The following is a 22,855-nucleotide window of genomic DNA, read 5'->3' on the forward strand; positions in this document are numbered from 1 at the left end:
TTTCAAAGACTTCCATCTATTGCATAATCGGATTCATTAGTCTACATTTACTGTTATGCAGGGTGTGGAAAGCTCCAATATTCCAAATGTAATGTAATGTTTGATTAGCTATAAATTACAAAAGTACAATCATGGCCAAAAGTTTTGAGACTGCCAAAAAGTTTGAATTTCACAAAGTTTGTTGCCTCAGTGTTTTTCGTTCATTTAGTCAAATGTTTCTATAGCTATTGAAGTACAGTTGGAAGCATTTCATAAGTTTTTAAATTTTATTGATTATTATATCAGAATTGGAAACGTAAGCTCAAAAATTCAATTTGGAGTATGAGGGGAGCATTACTAATTATTTATAAGTAAAATACAACCTTTATTAAATCAAAAAACAAAACAAACACACCTATATCCACAAACAATCGTGTCACCTATATAGGCCCTAAATCGGGGCCCTGATAACAGCTACCTACCAGCGGAGGTTGGCACCCTAAACACAATCGAGATTGGTGCCCCCGCTCCACGATGGCTGACCTTGTTACTCCTAGATAACCCTGGACTGGTGCAACACACAATCACCATTTAACCAGGAAAGGAGTGTAAAGGTGTCGCCGGTAAGGGTAGGTTTAGGCAACAATAGAATAGTACCTGACTATATTGTTCCCTGTGACTGAACACCTTCCTGTCTGTGGAGGTTTTCACCCTACTTGTCAGCGGAATGGCGCCCCCGCTCCACAACGGCTATCCCAGAAGACCCGGGGGCGCCATTCCTCTGACAAGTAGGGTGCCAACCTCCGCTGACAGGAAGGTGTTCAGTCACAGGGAACAATATAGTCAGGTACTCATTTGTTTGCACTTGTCAATTTATGTCTCGTGTTTACAGCACTTTTTTTGCACCTTTTCTATTGTTGCCTAAACCTACCCTTACCGGCGACACCTTTACACTTCTTTCCTGGTTAAATGGTGATTGTGTGTTGCACCAGTCCAGGGTTATCTAGGAGTAACAGGGTCAGCCATCGAGGAGCGGGGGCGCCAATCTCGATTGTGTTTAGGGTGCCAACTTCCGCTGGTAGGTAGCTGTTATCAGGGCCCCGATTTAGGGCCTATATAGGTGACACGGTTGTTTGTGGATTTCAGTGTGTTTGTTTTTTTATTCAATAAAGGTTGTATTTTACTTATAAATATTTAGTATCGCTTATTTTTCAAGACCTTCTACCATTGACCCTGACATGATAGCTATCGGCTTCTGGGTCAAATCCTGACTGATTGCAACCCATTCTTTTGTAATGGGTGCTTGGAGTTTTTCACAATTTTTGTTCTTTTTATTTCTCCACCTGAGTTTTGAGGATTGACCACAGGTTCTCAAAAGAATTGAGACCTGGAGAGTTTCCTGATTATGGACCCCCAATTTTAATGTTTTGCTCACGAGGCTACTTAATTATTACTATTGCTTTGTGACATCATGCTGGAGAAAGCATTGTTCAACAATGAATTGCTCATGAATTGTTGGGAGATGATTAGATGCCATTCTTTATTCATTCCAGTGTTCCTAAGCAAATTTTGAGTGAGCCCCCTCCTCTTCTTCTCCAGACAATCATTCTTCCAGATGTCCAAAACAATCTGAAAGGGGCTTCATTACAGATAAGCTTACTTCTGTCATCTGCAGTCCAGTCCCTCTACTACATGCAAATACACTACCGTTCAAAAGTTTGGGGTTACCCAGACAATTTTGTGTTTTCTATGAAAACTCATAATTTTATTAATCAAATGAGTTACCAAATGATTTTAAAATCTAATCCAGACATTGACAAGGTTTGAAAAAAAGAATTTTATTTGAAATAATAATTTTCTCCCTCAAACTTTGCTTTCGGCACAGAATGCTCCCTTTGCAGCAATTACAGCATTGCAGACCTTTGCAGAGGTAATCTGGAGAAATTTCACCCCATGCTTCCAGAAGCCCCTCCCACAGGTTGGTTTGGCTTGATGGGCACTTTCTGCATACCATACGGTCAAGCTGCTCCCACAACAGCTCAATGGGGTTGAGATCTGGTGACTGTGCTGGCCACTCCATTACAGATAGAATACCAGCTGCCTGCTTCTTCCCTAAATAGTTCTTGCATAATTTGGAGGTCTGCTTTGGGTCATTGTCCTGTTTTAGGATGAAATTGACTCCAATCAAGCGCTGTACACATGGTATGTCATGGCGTTGCAAAATGGAGTGATAGCCTTCCTTATTCAAAATCCCTTTTACCTTTTACAAATCTCCCACTTTACCAGCACCAAAGCTACCCCAGACCATCACATTACCTTCACCATGCTTGATAGATGGCGTCAGGCACTCTTCCAGCATCTTTTCAGTTTTTCTGCATCTCACAAATGTTCTTCTGTGTGATCCAAACACCTCAAACTTGGATTTGTTTGTCCATAACACTTTTTTCCATTCTTCCTCTGTCCAATGTCTGTGTTCTTTTGCCCATATTAATCTTTTCCTTTTATTAGCCAGTCTCAGATATGGCTTTTTCTTTGCCACTCTGCCCTGAAGGCTAGCATCCCGGAGTCACCGCTTCACAGTAGATGTTGACAGTGGCGTTTTGTGTGTACTATTTAAGGAAGCTGCCAGTTGAGGACATACGAGGCATCGATTTCTCAAACTACAGACTCTAATGTACTTGTCTTGTTGCTCAGTTGTGCAGTGGGGCCTCCCACTTCTCTTTCTACACTGGTTAGATCCTGTTTGTGCTCTCCTCTGAAGGGAGTAGTACACACCGTTGTAGGAAATCTTCAGTTTCTTGGCAACTTCTCACATGAAGTAGCCTTCATTTCTAAGAACAAGAATAGATTGTCAAGTTTCACATGAAAGTTCTTTGAACCATTTTGAGAGTTTAATGGAACCAACAAATGTAATGCTCCAGATTCTCAACTATCTCAAAGGAAGGTCAGGTTTATAGCTTCTCTAATCAGCCAAACTGTTTTCAGCTGTGCTAACATACTTGCACAAGGCTTTTCAAGGGTGTTATAACCATCCATTAGCCTTCTTACACAGTTAGTAAACACAAAGTACCTTAAGAACACTGGAGTGATGGTTGCTGGAAATGGGCCTCTATACACCTATGAAAATATTACATTATAAACCAGACGTTTGAAGCTAGAATAGTCATTTACCACATTAACAATGCATAGAGTGTATTTCTGAATCATTTAATGTTAGCTTCACTGGAAAAAACTGTACTTTTCTTTAAAAAATAAGGACATTTCTAAGTGACCCTAAACTTTTGAACGATAGTGTATATTTTTGCTAATGAAGCCCCCCTCACACTTTCTGGAATATCTGGACGAATGAGTGTCCAGAGAAGGAAATGTGAGCGCTGCCATGGGTCCTGTGTCATTCCAATAGAATAGCAACCTGAGATGCAACTTTTTCCAATAATACAGGAGCAATTTGGTGTCGATCATTACTTTTACCAGCATAACGGAGACCATGTCAAAGCCAAAGTGATAGCTAAGCAGCTTGGTGAACAAAACTATGAAATTGTGGGTCCATATGCAGGAAACACACCAGATCTCAATCTCGTAAAGAACCTTGGGTCAATCTTCAAACAGTGGATGGACAAACAAAAATAGGATTTCTGATAAAATCCAAGCAATAATTAGACAAGAATGGGCTGTCATCAGTCAGCATTTGGCCCAGAAGTGGATATCCAGCTGCCAGTGAGAATTACAGGAGTATTGAATAGTAAGGGTCTACACTGTAAATATTGAGTCTTTGCTTAAACTTGATGCATTTGTCAATTAATTTTTTTAAACTTATGATATGCATATAATTGTACTCCAGTAATCATAAAAACATATGACTAAATGATCGAAAAACACTGAAGCAGCAAATTTTGTGAAAAACAAAATTTTTGTCCATCTGTAAATTTTTGGCCATGATTGTGCATAGTTTGATTTAAAAAAGTACTCATAGAGGAGCGGGACCTCATAGCAAAAGTTGCAGTTAATAGGCTATTCTCCCTAGTCTCAACCAGTACATAAGGCTATGGTGCCTGGTTATGACTTTTTTCTCACCCAATGTCCATGACTCATGATGTCTCCTGTTTTTCTATCTTAATCAGGTTCTCACTATCCATTGATAAATTAATATGTAGCCAAATAGGATAACCATAGGAGCTGCATATGTTTCCACATGCCATATGTTATCCATGCCATGTTATAAGAATAGGAAAAAAAGGCAACCATATTAGTAAGCACATACTTAGATCATACGGGTTATTACAGTTTCTTCCACTATCCTCAGCTCAGCAATATTAACTAGAGTAGATGTATGAACTGTCCAAGGTAGAATAACATTGAATAGAGTCACCCACTGCAATACATTATGGTCATTGCATTTTATACCCTATAAGCCACGTCTAACCTTGCATGATGGCCAGACTCTCCAGTTTAACCCGTTCACCCGGAAGCCTGTTTTCACCTTCCTGAACACAGGCCAATTTTACAATTCTGAACACTATCATTTTATGAGGTCATAACTCTGGAATGCTTCAACAGATCCTGGTGATTCTGAGACTGCTTTCTCTTGACATATTGTACTTTATGATAGCGGTAAAATTTATTTGCTATGTCTTGTGTTTATTTGTGAAAAAAAATGGAAATTTGAAAATTGCAAAATTTTAAAAATTTTCACCAAACTTTTAATTTTTATGCCCTTAAATCATAGCTTCATATCACACAAAATAGTTAAATAACATTTCCCACATGTCTACTTTACATCAGCACAATTTTGGAAACATATTTTTTTTGTTAGGAAGTTATAAGGGTTTAAGGGTTAAAAGTTGACCAGCGATTTCTCATTTTTACAACAAAATTTGCAAAACCATTTTTTTTAGGGACCACCTCACATTTGAAGTGACTTTGAGAGGCCTATATGACAGAAAATACCCAAAAATGACACCACTGTAAAAACTGAACACCTCAAGGTACTCAAAACCACATTCAAGAAGTTTATTAACCCTTCAGGTGCTTCATAGGAATTTTGAAATGTTGAAGGAAAAGATAAACTTACTTTTCTTTCACAAAAAATTGCCTTTAGACTCAATTTATTATTTTATTTACTTTCGTAGGGGTAACAGGAGAAAATGGAAAATACATTTTGTTGTGCAATTTCTCCTGAGCATACCAATACCCAATATGTGGGGAAAAATCTATTGTTTGGGTGCACGACAGGGCTTGGAAGGGAGGAGCGCCATTTGAATTTTTTTAAATATACTGGAATAATTAACTGTTGCCATGTCGTGTTTGGAGAGTCCCTGTTGTGCCTAAGCAGTGGAAACCCCACCACAAGTGACACCATTTTGGAAACTAGACCCCTTATGAAACCTATCTAGATGTGTATTGAGCACCTTGAACCCACAGGTGTTCACAAAAGTTTATAATGTAGAGTTGTGGAAATTTAAGAAAACTAACACAATTTTCCCAAATAAATCTTTTTTAGCTCCATATTTTGCATTTTCTTAAGGGTAGCAGGAGAAATTGCACCATATAATTTTTTGTGCAATTTCTATTCAGTACACCGACACCCCATATGTGGGGGACTACTACTGTTTGGGCGCACAGCAGGGCTTGGAATGGAAGGGGTGCCATTTGATTTTTCGAATGCAAAATTTGATGGAATAATTAGCAGACACCATGTCACATTTGAAGAGCCCCTGATGTGCCTAAACACAAATGACAGCATTTTGGAAACTAGATCCCTTTGGGACCTTGAAAAAGCACAAAAATTGAGCTTGGTTTGAGTTGGTACACATGCAGCATATAAATGCATGTTCACATGGCCAAAAAGCATACAAATCCTACAAAAGACAAAATGAAAAAAACCCTGCTATAATTAAGTAAGTAAAAAACAAAAGTGCATTTAAATCATACAGAGTTCTTAGTAATACTGTATTTGATCAAACATAGCATAAAAGCCGTCCCACCATCGACAAGGTGACTCTGTGGTAGGGGCAGTCCTACACTGTCTAGTATTAATAACCTCATCATGTGTCAAAGTTGACGTTTGTGTGAATAAGGGCAGACAAGGACCGGGTCCCAACCACCGGACACCAGTCAGGGGATGCCTTTAAATGCAATTTCCAGCTCAGGAGAGGGAGGCCACACCCCAGCTTGCACAGAATGCAAAAATGCAAAGAAAAAGCACAAAAATTGAGCTTGGTTTGAGTTGGTACACATACAGCATATAAATGCATGTTCACATGGCCAAAAAGCATACAAAACTTACAAAAGACAAAATGAAAAAAACCTTTTGGGACCTTACCTAGATGTATGTTGAGCACCTTGAACCCCCAGGTGCTTCACAGAAGTTTATAACGTTAAACTGTGAAAATAAAAAAAATAATTTTTTCCCACAAAAATCTCTTTCAGCCACAAGTTTTGTATTTTTACAAGGGCAAAAAGAGAAAATGGACCTCAAAGTTTGTTGTGCAATTTCTCCTTAGTTCACTGATACCCTATATGTGGTCAAAAACTATTTTTGAGGCACAGTGCAAAAATTAGAAAGGATGTAGCTCTATATTACAGTGCAGATTTTGCTGCACTTGTATGAGGGTGCCATGTTACATTGGCAGAGCCCCTGAGGTGCCAGAGCAGCAGATCCCCCCCCCATAAGTAACCCCATTTTACCAATTAAACGTCGTTATGAATTCATCTAGGGGTGCAGTGATGATATTGACACCACATGTGTGTCACAAACTTTTATACCATTGGGCAGTGAAGAAAAATTAATCAACAGTTTTACCACCAAGATTGTGTGTTAGCCCCAAGTTTTACATTTTCACGCTGGGAAATGGGTAAAAATGGCACCAAAATGTGTCCCACAATTTCTGCTGAATGCAGAAATACACCATATGTGGCTGTACAGTACTATTTTGCCATATGGAATCACTCGGAAGGGATGGAGCGCTAGTTCATTCCTGGAGCACAGATTTTCCTAGACTAGTTTGCGGATTCCATGTAAGAGCCCCTTAGTGCTAGAAAAGCAGAATCCCCCTCAAGTGACCCCATTTTGGAAATTATAACCCTTTGGGAATTTATCTACAGATGTAGTGATGATTTTGACTCCATGGGTGTTTTCCAGAAACAAGCAGCAGTGGATGTTGATGTGAAAATTGCAAACTGCCTTTGTAGTGACTAGTACGCTGTAGGGACCAGTACTTTGCAGTCACCAGTACGTTATCCCCAGCCCGTGCTTCTGGAGACATGCACCTGTAAATTAGGTGGGCTCTCAAACTACAGAAATGCCAAACATTCGGCCGCTAAATGTTGTTTAGGCACACTGGGGCTCAGAAGGGAAGGGGAGAGGAGAGTTTGCTGAATTTCTTTTGGGGAGCAAGGAGCCATTTTGCTTTTCCAGAGCCATTGTGCTATCACTAACATGGAAGCCCCCAATATTTCCATTATCAAATAACGGAACTGAGTGAGGGCTTGTTTTTTTGTGGATTGAGTTGAATCTTTTATTGGGAACATTTTACATAATGTTTGCGATCACATTTATCTGGTGTTCTACGCTGAGCACTTACTTTGGGGTTTCCATATAAATCTCCTAGTGACGTGAAAGATGAAACCCCCCGAGGGATCCATTCACTGTAATAAGGCAGCAGATTTACTCTGGACTCAGTCTGGCCTCTGTTCAGCGGTGTCCTTTTCAGAAGTGCACAAAACTGCAATCCTAAAAAGACGAACACCACCGGATCACAGGTCCTATGGCGTCCACAGTGACTCCATCTGCCTCATTATAGGGAGTTTTCCACAAGGGGTTCTGTCTGAATCATGTATTTCAGAGATTTACAAGGAAACCTGTGTAAGCGCTCAGAGCAGAGCGCAGGATAAATGTGCGCCAAGCCTTACTGCGATCTTTGAGAGGCAGAATGAAAAAAATAAACAGTAAGTGAAGAAATGGTTTTATTTATTTTTTTACACCATTCCTCATGCGGCATAAGTGATTAGGCCACTTTATTCTTCGGGTCGGTGCAAATACAGCGATACCAGATTTATATAGGGTTTTTATGTTTGGCTGCTGTCACACACTAAGACGCTTTTTATTGTGAAAACTAGTTTTTGCATCACCATATTTTGAGAGCTATAATTTTTTTCAGATTTTGGCCCACAGAGTCATGTGAGAGCTTGTTTTTTGCAGGACGAGTTGACGTTTCTATTGGTACCATTTTCGTGCACATGACAATTTTTGATCACTTTCTATTCTGTTTTTTGGCAGACAGAATGAACAAAAACCAGCAATTCAGGATTTGCATTTTGTTTTATTTTTTTATACCGTTCCACGTGTGGTAAAATTGGTAAGACAGCTTTATTCTTCGGGTCAGTATGATTACAGCGATACCTCATTTATGTACGGTAGTTTTTTATGTTTTGGTGCTTTTACATAAAAACTATTTTATAGATAAAATAATTATTTTTGCATCGCTTTATTCTGAGAGCTATAACTTTTTTATTTTTCTTTTGATGGAGCTGTATGGCAGCTTTTCCTGGTGAAATGAGAAGCAAATTTCTCCCATAAGATATATTTCAAAGGTTTTTATTTTCAGGCATATTAGTGATTTACAAATTAAAATGACAGTTACTTTAAAGGGTCCAGAGCTACATTTTTTCACAATGAACCAAAAAACTGACAGGCAGGTAATTGCTAACTAGTTTACAACTACCTGCTTGTTCTAGCTCTAGCTCAGAACAGTCACTGAACGCTTCTGCTGATGATTCAGCAGCTCCAAGTCAACAGAGCAGCTCTTCTTGACTGCTCTGTCCATAGGGTGTGACTTCCGATGTCATGCTGATTGAAAACCAGTTTCTCCCAGTTAGGCAACAGGGATCTCACGGTCAATTAGCATGACATTAGCTGTCACACCCAGTCAACAAAGCAGAGTGGAAAAGAATCCATTGCATTGACAGCAGTAGTCTGTGACTGCTCTGTGTTGGCAGAGATGAGCGCTGGGCAGAACAGGCAGGTAGTTAGCGACTACCTGTCTATTAGTTCTTAGCCCCAAAGTAAATTCAATCTGCACAACCCCTTAAAGTAAAAGAAATGTTAACATACTAAACATTTCAGCTTGACATACTGTATATTGACAGTCTGGTATCCCACCATCCAAATTGACACTATCCTAGGCATTAGCTTTATCGACTAATGTAGGTCTAAGTGCACATGGTCTTAATGAAATGCAGGATAGTCCAGTCACATGGGAGCACACAGGACACAGATGAAGAGATTAAAAGTTTCTTTGTTTATTTAAGGCATTTCGACGTAACAGCTCCGCCACCTGATGAAGACGGCGTTGTTCCGTCGAAACGCGTTGTGGGCTTAAATAAACAAAGAAACTTTTAATCTCTTCATCTGTGTCCTGTGCGCTCCCATGTGACTGGAGTATCCTGCATTTCATTGTTTATTCCTCTCCTGAGGCATCCAGCAGAAGCACCATCAGACCTCTCTCAATAAACATCCCCCCTGACCGTCAGCTTGGCGCTCTGCTAGCCTGTCTTCTCTGTACTTATCTGCACATAGTCTTAATGTCACAGTGTAGAGTCACATGTAGTTTCCGGAGCCATGAAAAATAACTTGTATTTTCTTGTCTGTTACCTCTAATGCCTTATTTTCTTTCCTCAAACACAACTTACAAAAGCTCCAAAACCTTATGATTATAGAAGTAGATCTTAGTAGGCTTTTCTATTTTTTTCTGTATGTGATACATTATTATTAGATGATCTGATACTTTTCTGTTTAATGATGTATTCTCCATTTATTCACCTCTAAGGAAGACGTCTAAACTTAACTGAGCATATCATAAAGTTCTACTGCAATATTTGTTCCTTCTGTCTTATTGCCTATAGATTACAGCTGTTCTTTCCATAGTATTTCTAAATATTTGAGCTGGAGGTTAATCCTGTGCTTCCGTTATTTCCTCAAGCACTCACCAAGTTTATGAATTATCACTGACAAAGTAACTTAGCAATCATTAGTTTTCGACAACATTCAAACGTTTGTGTCACACATTCCTGTACTGTCCGTCTTTTCCTCTGACAGCCCACAGACCCATAGAGCTTCACAAAACTATACATGTATTTAAAAAATCCATGTGTTTGATCTGTGAAATTCAAAGCAGGTCCTATACCGATCCGTGTTTGTAGATAGAATCAACCATTAAAGCACCACTCCAGCTTTTTGTTTTTTTTTTAATTATACCACTGAAGTGGTGTCACTAATCTAAGTTCCCTGCCCCTGGTATTATACTTACTGTACCAACCAATGTCTTCATGTGTTCTCAGTGTCAGTTCACTCATCTTCTGCCACTCCTGCTGAATTGCTCTATTGTTTGCTGGGCGAGCTGGAAATTACTACTCAATGTAAGTTTATGAAAACCAGAACAAGGCCAGTATGAGGCTCTCATAGACTTACACTGAGAGCTTGTAACCATTACCTCTGATAAATGGTCAGTCAGAAGTTGGGAGAACAGCTGAATGAAGCAGTCACTGAGTATAATGCTAGGGGCAGGGAAATTACAGTAGTGGCACCACTCCAGCTTTGAAATAAAAAAAAAAAGCTGGAGTGGTGCTTGAAACATGGAAGCAAAAAGAGCCAATTCTCACAGATGTAGATAATTAAACGGATGTGTGGATGCAGCCTTAGACTGAGGTATAACACATTTGTCAATATTTGACTGTATTTTTGTACATAGTATTTAATTATTATAGTGCTATAGTATTATTATATTAACTCACTGTAAAATGTTAAAATGGAAGGATTAATTAATGTGATCTTAAAAATTTGGAAATATAGTTGTCCATTCAATGCTCATCAATATGAATTTGGTGGTGGTCAAACATCCAGCACTACACCTTTCACCTAGAAACTGTTCCAGTAGCAGCAGAAGTATGGAGGAACTTGGCAGCCCTCTACATTGCTTTTTGTTTAGTGCCAAATACTCCGGTTGATCTCCCATTTAAAGGGAATCTGTCACCCCATTTTAGCGCTATAAGCTGTGGCCACTGCCATCAGGGGCTTATCTACAGCATTCTGTACGGTGGCTCAGTGGTTAGCACTGCAGCCTTGCAGTGCTGGAGTCCTGGGTTCGAATCCCACCAAGGACAACATTTGCAAGGAGTTTGTATGTTCTCCCCGTGTTTGCATGGGTGTACTCCAGTTTCCTCCCACATTCCAAAGACATACTGATAGGGAATTTAGATTGTGAGCAACATTGGGGACAGTGATGATAATGTGTGCAAACTGTAAAGCGCTGCGAAATATGTTAGCGCTATATAAAAATAAAGATTATTATTATTCTGTAATGCTGTAGATAAGCCCCCGATGAAACCTGAAAGATAAGAAAAACACGTTAGATTATACTCACCGGGGGCGGAGTCGGGTGCGGTGGGTGTCGCCGTCCTGTCCGGCACCTCCCATCTTCATACGATGATGTCTTCCTCCTTGCTTCTCCCTCGACTCCTGCGCAGGCCTATTGAGCGCAGAGTGAAGTACTGCAGTATGCAGGTGCCGGGAAAGGTCAGAGAGGTCCGGCGCCTGCGCACTGCAGTACTCTGCTCTGCCCTCAACAGGGCAGGTAAAGTACGCATTCACAGGAGCCGAGGGAGAAGCAAGGAAGAGGACATCATCGTATGAAGATGGGAGGCGCCGGACGACACCCATCGGACTGGACCGATCGCCGGGGTGAGTATAATCTAACTCTTTTTTCTTATCTTTCAGGTTTCATCAGGGGCTTATCTACAGCATTACAGAATGCTGTAGATAAGCCCCTGATGGCGGTGTCAGCAGCTGATAGGGCTAAAATGTGGTGACAGATCCCCTTTAAGTGAAAGGCAGCTGCCACTAAGCATGTACAGGACAGAGCTACTGTTTTCTGCCTGTATATTTCTTAGTTCCAGCTTCTGCCGGAGCTGTTAGCAGCTGATCGTGCGGTGTGCTTGATGTTGTACCCATACAAACTTCTTATTGATGACCTAAGCCTTGGACAGTCTTTTTAATTTCATGTAACTTAAAAAAAAAGTTAAAGGGAATCTATCATCCCTTTTTTCGACTATGAGCTGCCAGCACCGACATCCGGTGCTTATCTACAGAATTACAGAATGCTGTAGATAAGCCCCCAATGTAACCTGAAAGAAACAAAAAAAGAGTTCGATTATACTCAGTCCAGTCCGATGGGTGTCGCCATTGGGTCCGGCGCCTCCCATCTTCTAACGGTGACGTCCTCTTCTTTGCTGCCTGTCGTGGTTCCGGCAGAGCAGAGTCCTGCAGTGCACAGGTGCTGGGAGAGGTTCTGCGCCTGCGCACTGCAGGACTCTGCTCTGCCCTCAACAGGGCAGAGCAGTGCGCCTGCGCCAGTGCCACAATAGGCAGCAAAGAAGAGGATGTCACCATTAGAAGATGGGAGGCGATGGACCGCAACACCCATCGGACCAAGACCGGACCACCCCCCCGGGTGAGAGTAATATAACTCCTTTTTCTTCTCTTTCAGAATGCTGTAGATAAGCCCCTGATGTCGGTGCCAGCAGCTCATTGTCGAAAAAAGGGATGACAGATTCCCTTTAAAGGAAATAAATTAAAGTATTACTATAGATTTACTAATAGGATGGAAGTTATTTTGTGTTTGTGGCTTAAATTGTTTTTCATTTGCAGATAATGGCAAAAACATGTTTGACATATTTGGTAAACCAATTGAATAACATGGAGCATTCATTTCATCACATACTCCTGATGGAAATTAAGAACCTTACAAGCATATTTAATGATATTCTAGGAATTCAAGGCAGAAACATGTACAGAATGAGTAACAGCCTGACTGCAATGGCAAAGATTCTGAATGAATACCTAAATCGTGAAAGTTTTCCAGCTTGTAGGTAAGATTTCATTTCTTTATCATATATTACATGAAATGGTATAATTCAAGGGGAAATGTCATTGATCAGCAGATTAAATGCTCGTAAACTCATGCTAATGTTGTATTATGGTGATGTAATTTATTTCGGAATGTTAAAAACATACTATTTATATAGATTATAAATGATTTTTGTTCACATTATTGCAAACATTTTTAAAGGAGATATTTCAGCAAAAACCATTTATGTTGTATCCAAATCTGACTGTAAGTAATCTAACTGCTGGAACTTTCAAAGTTAAAATGACAGGAGTTGTCCACTTCAGACAAGTCCAAATGGAAACGTGACACCCCCATTCATGTTATGGCCAGTGATTCTAGCAGGCAGAACCCCACTGTTAGATATTCCACTAATTATGCTTCAGAATAAAGCCCAATATTACTGGTAATACTGTATTTAATCCTGAGTAGATTCCTAATATTACATTCCCAAAGTGCTAATATTTATTAACCACCAAAGTCAAATCGAATTGTTCAAATTTAATGAGTCTTACCTGGCACATGTAAAGCAATAGTTTGCTTTTATTAATTAGATATGAGGTCAATCTAATGTACAAATTAGTCTGTTCATGTTGAGTCAACCTCATATTTACACTTAAAGGGAACCTGTCACCAGGTTTTCCCCATATAAAGTAGGGCCAGTATCTATAAGCCCCCATATACAGCTTTCTAGTATACTGTCTGTATGTCTCCAACCCACTCTGCAAGACACAGTAAAGAGCTTTTACTATACTCACAGATGGCGCGTCTGGTTTGATCGGCGTCTCTGGCCTTGATCTGGACTCTCCTTTCTACTTCAATCACCGTCCTCCTTCTCTGCTTTATATGGATGATGCATGTTACATCACCCATACAGTGTGTCCTCGCACACTCCTGCACAGGTGCACTTCTATCTGCTTTTCCAAGGGCAGAGCAAAGTACTGTGGTATGCATACTTGGGGAAAGGCCAAAGAGCGACGATAACCTGTAAATAAAGCCAGCGAATGCGCACTACAGTACTTTGCTTTTCCCTTGGCAGGGCAGACATAAGTAAGGTAGAGCAGTAACGTGATGGAGGACAGTTTGTAGAGGATGTAGGGCACATCATCCACATGAAGCAGGGAAGGAGGACATTGTTCGTAATAAGAGAGAAGGAGCTGGATCAAGATCAGCAATGCCCATCGTACTAGACAGCGCCATCTGTTCATAAAATAAAAGGGTTTTTTGTGCCTTGCAGGTGGGATTGGGGACATGCATACAGTTTTCTGGTATGTTGTAAAAGAGGACTTACAGGTGCTAGCTGTACTTTACATTGACAGGCAAAAAGGTAACTGTTTTGAACTTTTGACTTTCAGGCTTCATATGTCACCATCCACTACTGCTTTGAACAAGAGACTATCATCAATTTATAGACAATCTTCTTGGCTATCTCATATATAAATTTGACTTGCAACTATTTGGCACACTGTTAGTTATGCAGATTCTTGTCATGTCACTGCATTGTTACTCTTTTGCTCCTAAAAATCTAAATTATTTTGTTAGTATTTTGCAAATTCTTCTGGGCATGCTCTTGATCTTATTCAAGCACATCTAGACTGAAATTTGATCCCAGGTCTCTTCTACATGTTCCCAAAGTTGGTGCATACTGGTCTACTCACTTGGGTATGTATACTGCTTTTTCTTCAACTCTACCCACAAGTGTTCGATTGGGTTGAGGTCTGGAGGGCCAATTCAGCACCTTGACTTTATGGTCATTGAACAATTTTTTCGCCAATCTTGACATATAATATGGATTGTGGTCCTGTTGGAACACTATGTCGTCCTTTCCATACCCATAGTACTTTAGGGAACAAAGTAACTCGTCTTGTATGATACTCATATATTGCTCATCACTGACACCACCATCAATCCTGGTCGAGTAACTAACGCCTCTGGCTGTGAAGCAACCCCAAATCATCTGGCTTCTTCCACCAAACCTACAATTTCTCCATCCGTTAGCCCCTTTTCACCTTGTTTCTTCCAGACCCATTTGTATCCATCAGAGCCTAGTCTATTGATTTTTGTCTCATCACTCTAAATCACCCGTTTCCAGTCTTCTACTGTCCATATTTTGTACTTTTTTACAAACTCAAGCCGATATTTCTTAGGACAATATTGAAGTAGAGGCTTCTTCACCTTTTTTTCTAACACCATTCCAGACTTTTGTAACGTTCATGACATGGTGTTTGCATGGATGTCTGTGATCCAACTATTACGAAGCATACGAGCCACCTCCATTGACATGTTTGTCACACCAGACCTGATGGACTATGTGATGAGCTGACTTGTTGACTATGATATTTTACGTGGATGTCAACCTCTTGGCTTTTGGATGGATGGACTGCTATTTCATATTTTTCCACCTGTCATGGCACTCACACTTTCTTGGGAAATCTGCATGGTTGATCCTTGACTCAAAACAGTGACCTTTTGCTTGGGAATCAGCCAAATAACACACCGAGCTATTAGGGAATGTAAGAACGGTTGCAATTTGTAGCATACAGGAAGAAAAAGATTTTTCCACCACCAGAAGTAAAACAGTAATAATGCAGTGACAAGACAAGAATCTGCATAACTAATCACATGCAAAATAGTTGCAAGTCAAATTTATCTATGGAGATAGCCAAGATGATTGTCTATAAAATGATGGTAGTCTCATGTTCGAGGCAGTAGTGAATGGTGATGTACTCCCCTCTTATCACCTCTTCCCACAATAGCATACAAGATTTCTCCCGCGCATCCCCTCTACTCTGGAACTCTCTACCACAACATATCAGACTCTCGCCTACCATGGAAACCTTCAAAAAGAACTTGAAGACCTACCTCTTCCGACAAGCCTACAACTTGCAGTAACCAACGATCCACCAAACCGCTGCACGACCAGCTCTACCCTCGCCTACTGTATCCTCACCCATCCCGTTGTAGATTTTGAGCCCTCATGGGCAGGGTCCTCTCTCCTCCTGTACCAGTCGTGACTTGTATTGTTTAAGATTACTGTACTTGTATGTATTATGTATACCCCTCCTCACATGTAAAGTGCCATGGAATAAATGGCACTATAATAATAAATAATAATAATATATTGAGCCTGAAAGTCAAAAGATCAAAACATTGTTACCCTTTTGCTCATCAGTGTATATGGGGAAATCCTGGTGAGATTCCCATTAATTCAGCTGTAATTTTTGTTGCAATTCAACACCACCAAAATAATGTGTTCAGTAACATTGTTGAGGATACAAAAATGTAATCAGGTAAATGGGCAATTGGATCGTTTGTAGTGGCAAAAACGTGATTTATCAGCAGCACATAGTAACGGAGATGTGCTGCCAATAATTTTGATAATTGATTATTCTGTGCAAATAGAATTCTGATTAGCCAGTATAAACAATCATTAAGCGACCAGGTATTTAGCTGATAGTGGTCTTTTAATGGCCAAGTTTGTAAAGGCAATTTAAGAAAAAACAAAGTTCATATTTTATTGTTCTATTTAGTAAAGAAAAAAGGTAACCAACTCTTTCAGCAAAACAGTAGGTTATATGGTCTGGAATAGCAGCACATTATAAGGGATTACAAGAAATGTCTGAAACAATTGGAAATTTTGTGGTCTGGTTTTCCTTGTAGCCGTTTGCCAAAATTTTTACAGAGCATAACAAAAGTTCAGTCGCAGAAGAACAGGTTAGAAATAGGGATGAGTGAACGAGCTTGGTGATACTCGGATATCACGTGCGTATCTGAGTGCTCGGATGTGCTTGTCACTCTGCGAACATTAGCCGATGCTCGATTTCAACCTCGAATCGCCACTCTGCAGTGTTTGGTGCCTGTTACACAGTGAATAAGCATGTGGGATTGGCTGTGTCACTCTAATGCCAAAGCCATCCTGGTAATGGCATTACAGTGATTGGCTGGCCGTGTCACATCAGAGTTTACAAAAGGACATGCGCCACCAGGCGCAGCATACTGACATCATTGTACAGCTCTGTGACAGTTTTTATTGGAGGGAGAGAGTGCTTGTCAGACATGTGTGTGCACATTTTAACTAATCAGAGTCTTGTTGTTTTGGTACTGAAGCTGAGCAATCATACTATCAGTCCTTGTAAGGGTTAATTTGGTGCTTGCTGTTTTTGTCAGATACATTCCGCATTTAAAATAGAAAGGGAGAGAGTTGCAGGAGCAGGGAGAGTGGCTGAGTACAGTCTCTAGGCAGGGATTAGGGCTTTGCAGTCCATAGCTAAATATACAACTATGGCACTTGACCACATTTTTATATTTTAGATGAAAAAAATTGCTTTATTGTCATCCATAGAGTATTAGGAGCTCTGTGATACGTTTTGGTGGCATATGACACTCCAAAAAACCTTGAAACATTTTTCTGGATTAAATTATTCATCCATATACTATTGCATGCTCTATGGTACATTTCAGTGTTATATAACAGTTCAGAAAAGAGCTGGAAACTTTTTCTGTACTCAATTACTCATCTATAAACTATTACTTGGTCTGTGGTACATTTCGGTGGCATATAACACTCAAAAAAGGTGCTGAAACATTTTTTCTGGGTTCAATTACTCATTCATAAACTATTACTAGTTCTGTGGTACATTTCTGTGTTATAATACTGTCTGAAAAAGCATTGAAATGTTTTTCTGTATTCAATTACTTATCGATATACTATTAGGTGCTCTGTGGTATATTTCATAAAACACAGGTGGCATAGTCAATCAGGCCTGTTTCACACATCCGTTTTTCAGATCAGTTGTAATCCACGAAAATGGTGGAAAACGGATCCGTCGGTGGATTGACAGCAACGTGTGGCACCGGACCGGTGTATTTATGGATCCAGCGAAGCTTGAATTTTAAAGGTACCCGTGCCCGGAAAAAAGGAGAGAGAGAATTTTAGCGGCTCCCGGGACAGCATTTCAGGGTTAAAACTGCTCCCGGCTTTCACCTTTCGGGCATGCACAGTTAAAAATAGCGGACCGTCAACCAAAAAAAGCGTTTCAGTGTCCGTCTGGTCCGCCCGGGAGCCACTAAAATTCTCACGGATCCATCAAATAACGGACCCAACGGACGACTATCAGTCAAAATCCGTCACTAATGCAAATCAATGGGGGAAAAAAACGGATCCGCCCCTTTTTTGGCGGATCCGTTTTTTTATAAAATTGGTGGATTTTGACTGATGACCAAAAACAGATGTGTGAAACAGGCCTTACTCATCCATATGAGTAGTTTTCCCACACATATGGGGTATTGGCATACTCAGAAGAAATTGTACAACAAATTTGTATGGTGCAATTTCTCCTTTTACCTTTGTAAAAATGCAAAATTTGGTGCTAAAATGCTTTTTTGTGGAAAAGAATTGATTTTTGCTTTCAGTGCTCAATGTTACACAGAAGTTTATAACACCTGGGGGTTTGAGGTGCTCTCCACACTTCTAGATATGTTCTCTGAGTGGTCTAGATTCCAAAGCAGTGGGCTATTTCCACTGTTTAGACACACCAGCGGCTCTCCAAACGCAACATGGCATCCACTAATTATTCCAGCAACGCTAGCACTCAAAAAGTCAAATGACGCTCCTTCCCTTCCCAGCCCTGCTGTATGCCCGAACAGTAGTTTTCCCCTACATATAGGGTGCATTTTCTCCTGTTACCCTTGTGAAAATGTAAAATTTGGGGGTTAAAATATTTTTGTGGGGAAAGTTTCTTTTATGTACACATTTCAGGTAAATATTTATGAAGCACCAATTTTTAACCCTTATAGCTTCCTAGCAAAAAATTATGTTTCAAAAATTGTACTGATGTAAAGTAGACATGTGGGACTTTTTATTAACTATGTTGTGTGACTCAACGCTCTGATTTAAGGGCATAAAAGATAGTTATACGAGTTATATTGAAGAAATTGTACCACTATCATGAAGTGCATTATGTCTTGAAAAAAGAAACTCAGAATCAGTTGGATCCGTTGAAGCGTTCCAGAGTTATTAACACATAAATTGACACTGTTTAAAATGATAAAACTTGGCCTGGTTATGAAGATGAAAACAGACTTTTGAAGTAAAGGAGTTAAAATAGGATTCGTGCTTGAAATTATTCTCTTCTTCAGTTTTCTATGGTTACCTCCAAAGAAACACGTGCAGCCATTATTGCTTTGCATCAAAAAGGCTTCAAAAACAAAGACATTGCTCCTTGTAAGATTGCCTCTAAATTGAGCATTTTTCAACTTATCAAGAACTTCAAAGATAATGTTTCAAGACACCCATGAGGAAATCAATAAAGAGGCAAAAAGGGAACAAGTACTGTGTGTGTTTCACATGCTAGCAGTAATCTCTCCTACTTTCCATTTCCTATATAGATCTCTGTAAATAAAATATTAACATTTCTTGTATGTCCAAACATTGTTTCCTTGGATAGAGAAAAATGTATTTCAACACCATAAATTAAAAAAATGCAAATGAATTTCCAGAACTAAGATCACTGACTTTGTAGTATCAAAAAAAGTTTTTTTTGTCCGCTGGTCAGTTTTCTAACTCTTGATAAATAGTCTTATTGTTCACTCTGGAAAATGTTGCCCAAGATAGAGTGTCTACTGATCATTATAATCATCCAAGGGAACAAGAGTGTAAACTCGTATGCCAAAATGTACCGTTTGGATCATATTTATTAACGCCTGAATGAGATTATCTAATTTATTCTGCACTCAAGAGGTCTTTTTTGACATATGGTAGAAGTTACAACTCATGTGTTTTTCATTGACTGCACAAGTGGTCTCTCTTTTATTATGATGGAATGGGCAGTTTAGGTATTTAAAGAATTCATTTTGCATAGAAAGCCTATAGAGAGTTACTCAATATATAAATACTTCGTGGAGTAATACACGGTAAATGTTCTAATGCTTAATATATCACCTTAACTTAAAATGTCAGCTGGTAGGCTTCAGTTTTGACTTTTAGTCTGATACGCTTAGCTATATTGCACAGGGACAGACCATCCTGAAATACTGCTTTGAGATTAGATGCAGATGTGTACGTACAATAACATATGCAGCTTCCTAGCAAAGAGCAGGATGTAACAAATAGGTTACAAAGACGAGCAATGGTAATGCCTGGTATGGACTGCACTAATAGTGTGAGACATGAAAACTGCATTTACATTACAAATTATCAAACCTCTGACTAAGGCCACGTGCACATGTTGAGTAATTGATGAGTTTTTTTTACCTCAGTATTTGTAAACCAAAACCAGGAGTGGAACAGTCAGAGGAATAGTAAAATAGAAACACGTCTCCACTTTTGCATCTTTCACTTACTCATGGTTTAGGATTACAAATATTGAGGTAAAAAACTCACCGAATACTCAACGTGTGCACATGTACTAAGAGGCACTGGTTCAAAGAATAATTCTGAAACTTGGATGGACTTTTTCATATGCACAATCACGGAGATCTTGAAAGGTTGTGAAGCCTTTAGAATTTTCCATATTTAGGCATACATCTAATATATAAAGCTCAATGTGGGTGTGTGTGTATGTATGTATGTCCGGGATTGGCATCCGCACCGTCGCAGCTGCAGACACAAAATTTTGCACAGTCACACGTCTGGACCCCGAGAGCGTCATAGGCTATGTTGTGAGGTGAAATTTTAACTCCGTGCGTTCCAATTCACCAAACAATTTTGCCCCTATCTACATAATGGTGAAAAAGTGAAAGGAAAAGTGTTGGAGGCAAATTGACAGCTGCCAGATAATCTTTATTTTTATATAGCGCTAACATATTCCACAGCACTTTACAGTTTGCACACATTATCATCACTGTCCCTGATGGGGCACACAATCTAAATTCCCTATCAGTAAGTCTTTGGAATGTGGGAGGAAACCGGAGTACCCAGAGGAAACCCACGCAAACACGGGGAGAACATACAAACTCCTTGCAGATGTTAATAAGGGGGACTTAAAGAATGAGAGCGATGGCGCCAAGGAGTATATACCATATAGTTGCTAAGGTGGGGCCCTGACATGGGATACTCACCACACACGGGGATATGAATACACACACAAAATGCGCCACACACTACCACGTGCTTCGACACATATACTACCCTCAGCACATATTTCACCACACATACACCAACCTCTCCACATAAAAGACGAAACACAAAAGTCGCCACTCAAAACTCGCCACGCTGTCCCAGAGCTGTTTAAAAGATGAAAAATGAGCTGTGATTGGTTGCTATCAGCAACAGTTTTCTTTGTAGACAGTTGTGGTAACTGAGGCCTATTATTCTTATCATTTCTATGGTGTTATCGTCCTTCTGAAAAGCTGGAAATAACAACACAATTTATTACCGTGCCAACACAGACCACCCTCTGACACAGACTGCAGGGGGAGCCAAGTATCACACAGGATAAGATTAGATACACGACTCAGCAGACCGTATCACACAGGATAGGATTAGATACACAGCTCAGCAAACAGTATCACACAGAATAGTATTAGATACATGGCTGAGCAGTCAGTATCACACAGAATAGCATTAGATACACGGCTCAGCAGTCAGTATCACACAGGATAGGATTAGATACACGGCTCAGCAGTCAGTATCACACAGGATAGGGTTAGATACACGGCTCAGCAGACGATATCACACAGGATAGGATTAGATACACTGCTCAGCACTCAGTATCACACAGGATAGGATTAGATACATGGCTCAGCAGACAGTATCACACAGAATAGGATTAGATACACGGCTCAGCAGTCAGTATCACACAGGATAGGATTAGATACACGGCTTAGCAGTCAGTATCACACAGGATAGGATTAGATACACTGCTGAGCAGTCAGTAACACACTATAGGATTAGGTACACAGCTCAGCAGTCGGTATCACACAGGATAGGGTTAGATACACGGCTCAGCAGATGGTATCACAGAGGATAGGATTAGATACACTGCTCAGCAGTCAGTATCACACAGGATAGGATTAGATACACGGCTCAGCAGACAGTATCCCACAGAATAGGATTAGATACACTGCTCAGCAGTCAGTAACACATGATAGGATTAGATACGCAGCTCAGCAGAAAGTATCACACAGGAAAGGATTAGGTACACAGCTCAGCAGACATTATCATACAGGATAGGGTTAGATACACAGCTCATAAACAGGATGTACCAAAGGAGAGGACATTTTCATACCAAGAATTCCACTCATTCTATCTGATTTGTTTTTTGATTTTAAACGCCTCCAGTTTCCAGTTCAACTGCTATTTGCAATGTCCATTAACAATGCTCAGGGACAGTCCTTGCAAATCGATCCCTACTACTTTCAATCTCCATGCTTTTCTCATAGTCATCTTTACGTGATCTGTTCAAGAGTTGGAACTGCCAAAAATCTGTTCATCTTTGCACCGAAAGGAAAAACCAAGCATGTTTATCAAAAGGCTCTTGAATGAGTTGAAAATAAAATACTATCAATACTTGGGTAATCGTTTAGTTACTTTGTGTTGCAAATCTGTAGTGTTGAATATATGATGTGAAATGTTTTTATGTACAATATAATCATTATAATTTGTTATAACTAACCACAGTTGGTTACTATGCCTAGGCAATGCCGGGCTCTTCAGCTAGTTTGAAATAAATCTACATCACATCTCAACAGTGCATTGGTATATGTGAGCTTCTGATAAATATTGGAATTCAACACTCCCCTTTTCGATTTTGTAATCATGACATCAAGGAAAGCTAAATTAGTTGTGTCAATCTTGTAAATGAATTGAAGTCCAGTGTCATTATCATTCAGCAATTGGACAAAAAGCATAAAGGTGTCCTTTGTGCCTCACCATAGAATGAACACATCATCAATTAATCTATCTTACCTAGTGATGGGCGAGTACTAAAATGCTT

General features: G+C 39.9%; 1 protein-coding gene across 1 annotated transcript in view; it reads left to right on the top strand.

The window, feature by feature from the left end:
* Nucleotides 1-22,855, top strand: part of VEPH1 (ventricular zone expressed PH domain containing 1) — a 915,267-nt gene that overhangs the window by 334,071 nt on the left and 558,341 nt on the right. Inside the window, exon 8 of the mRNA XM_073578996.1 lies at nt 12,683-12,903. Coding sequence (XP_073435097.1) covers nt 12,683-12,903 — 221 coding nt within the window. The remainder of the gene's footprint in view (nt 1-12,682; nt 12,904-22,855) is intronic.

Source organism: Dendrobates tinctorius, unplaced genomic scaffold, assembly GCF_039654945.1.
Source record: "Dendrobates tinctorius isolate UK_male_01 unplaced genomic scaffold, ASM3965494v1 ptg000060l, whole genome shotgun sequence".
In the NCBI taxonomy this organism is placed as follows: Eukaryota; Metazoa; Chordata; class Amphibia; order Anura; family Dendrobatidae; genus Dendrobates; species Dendrobates tinctorius.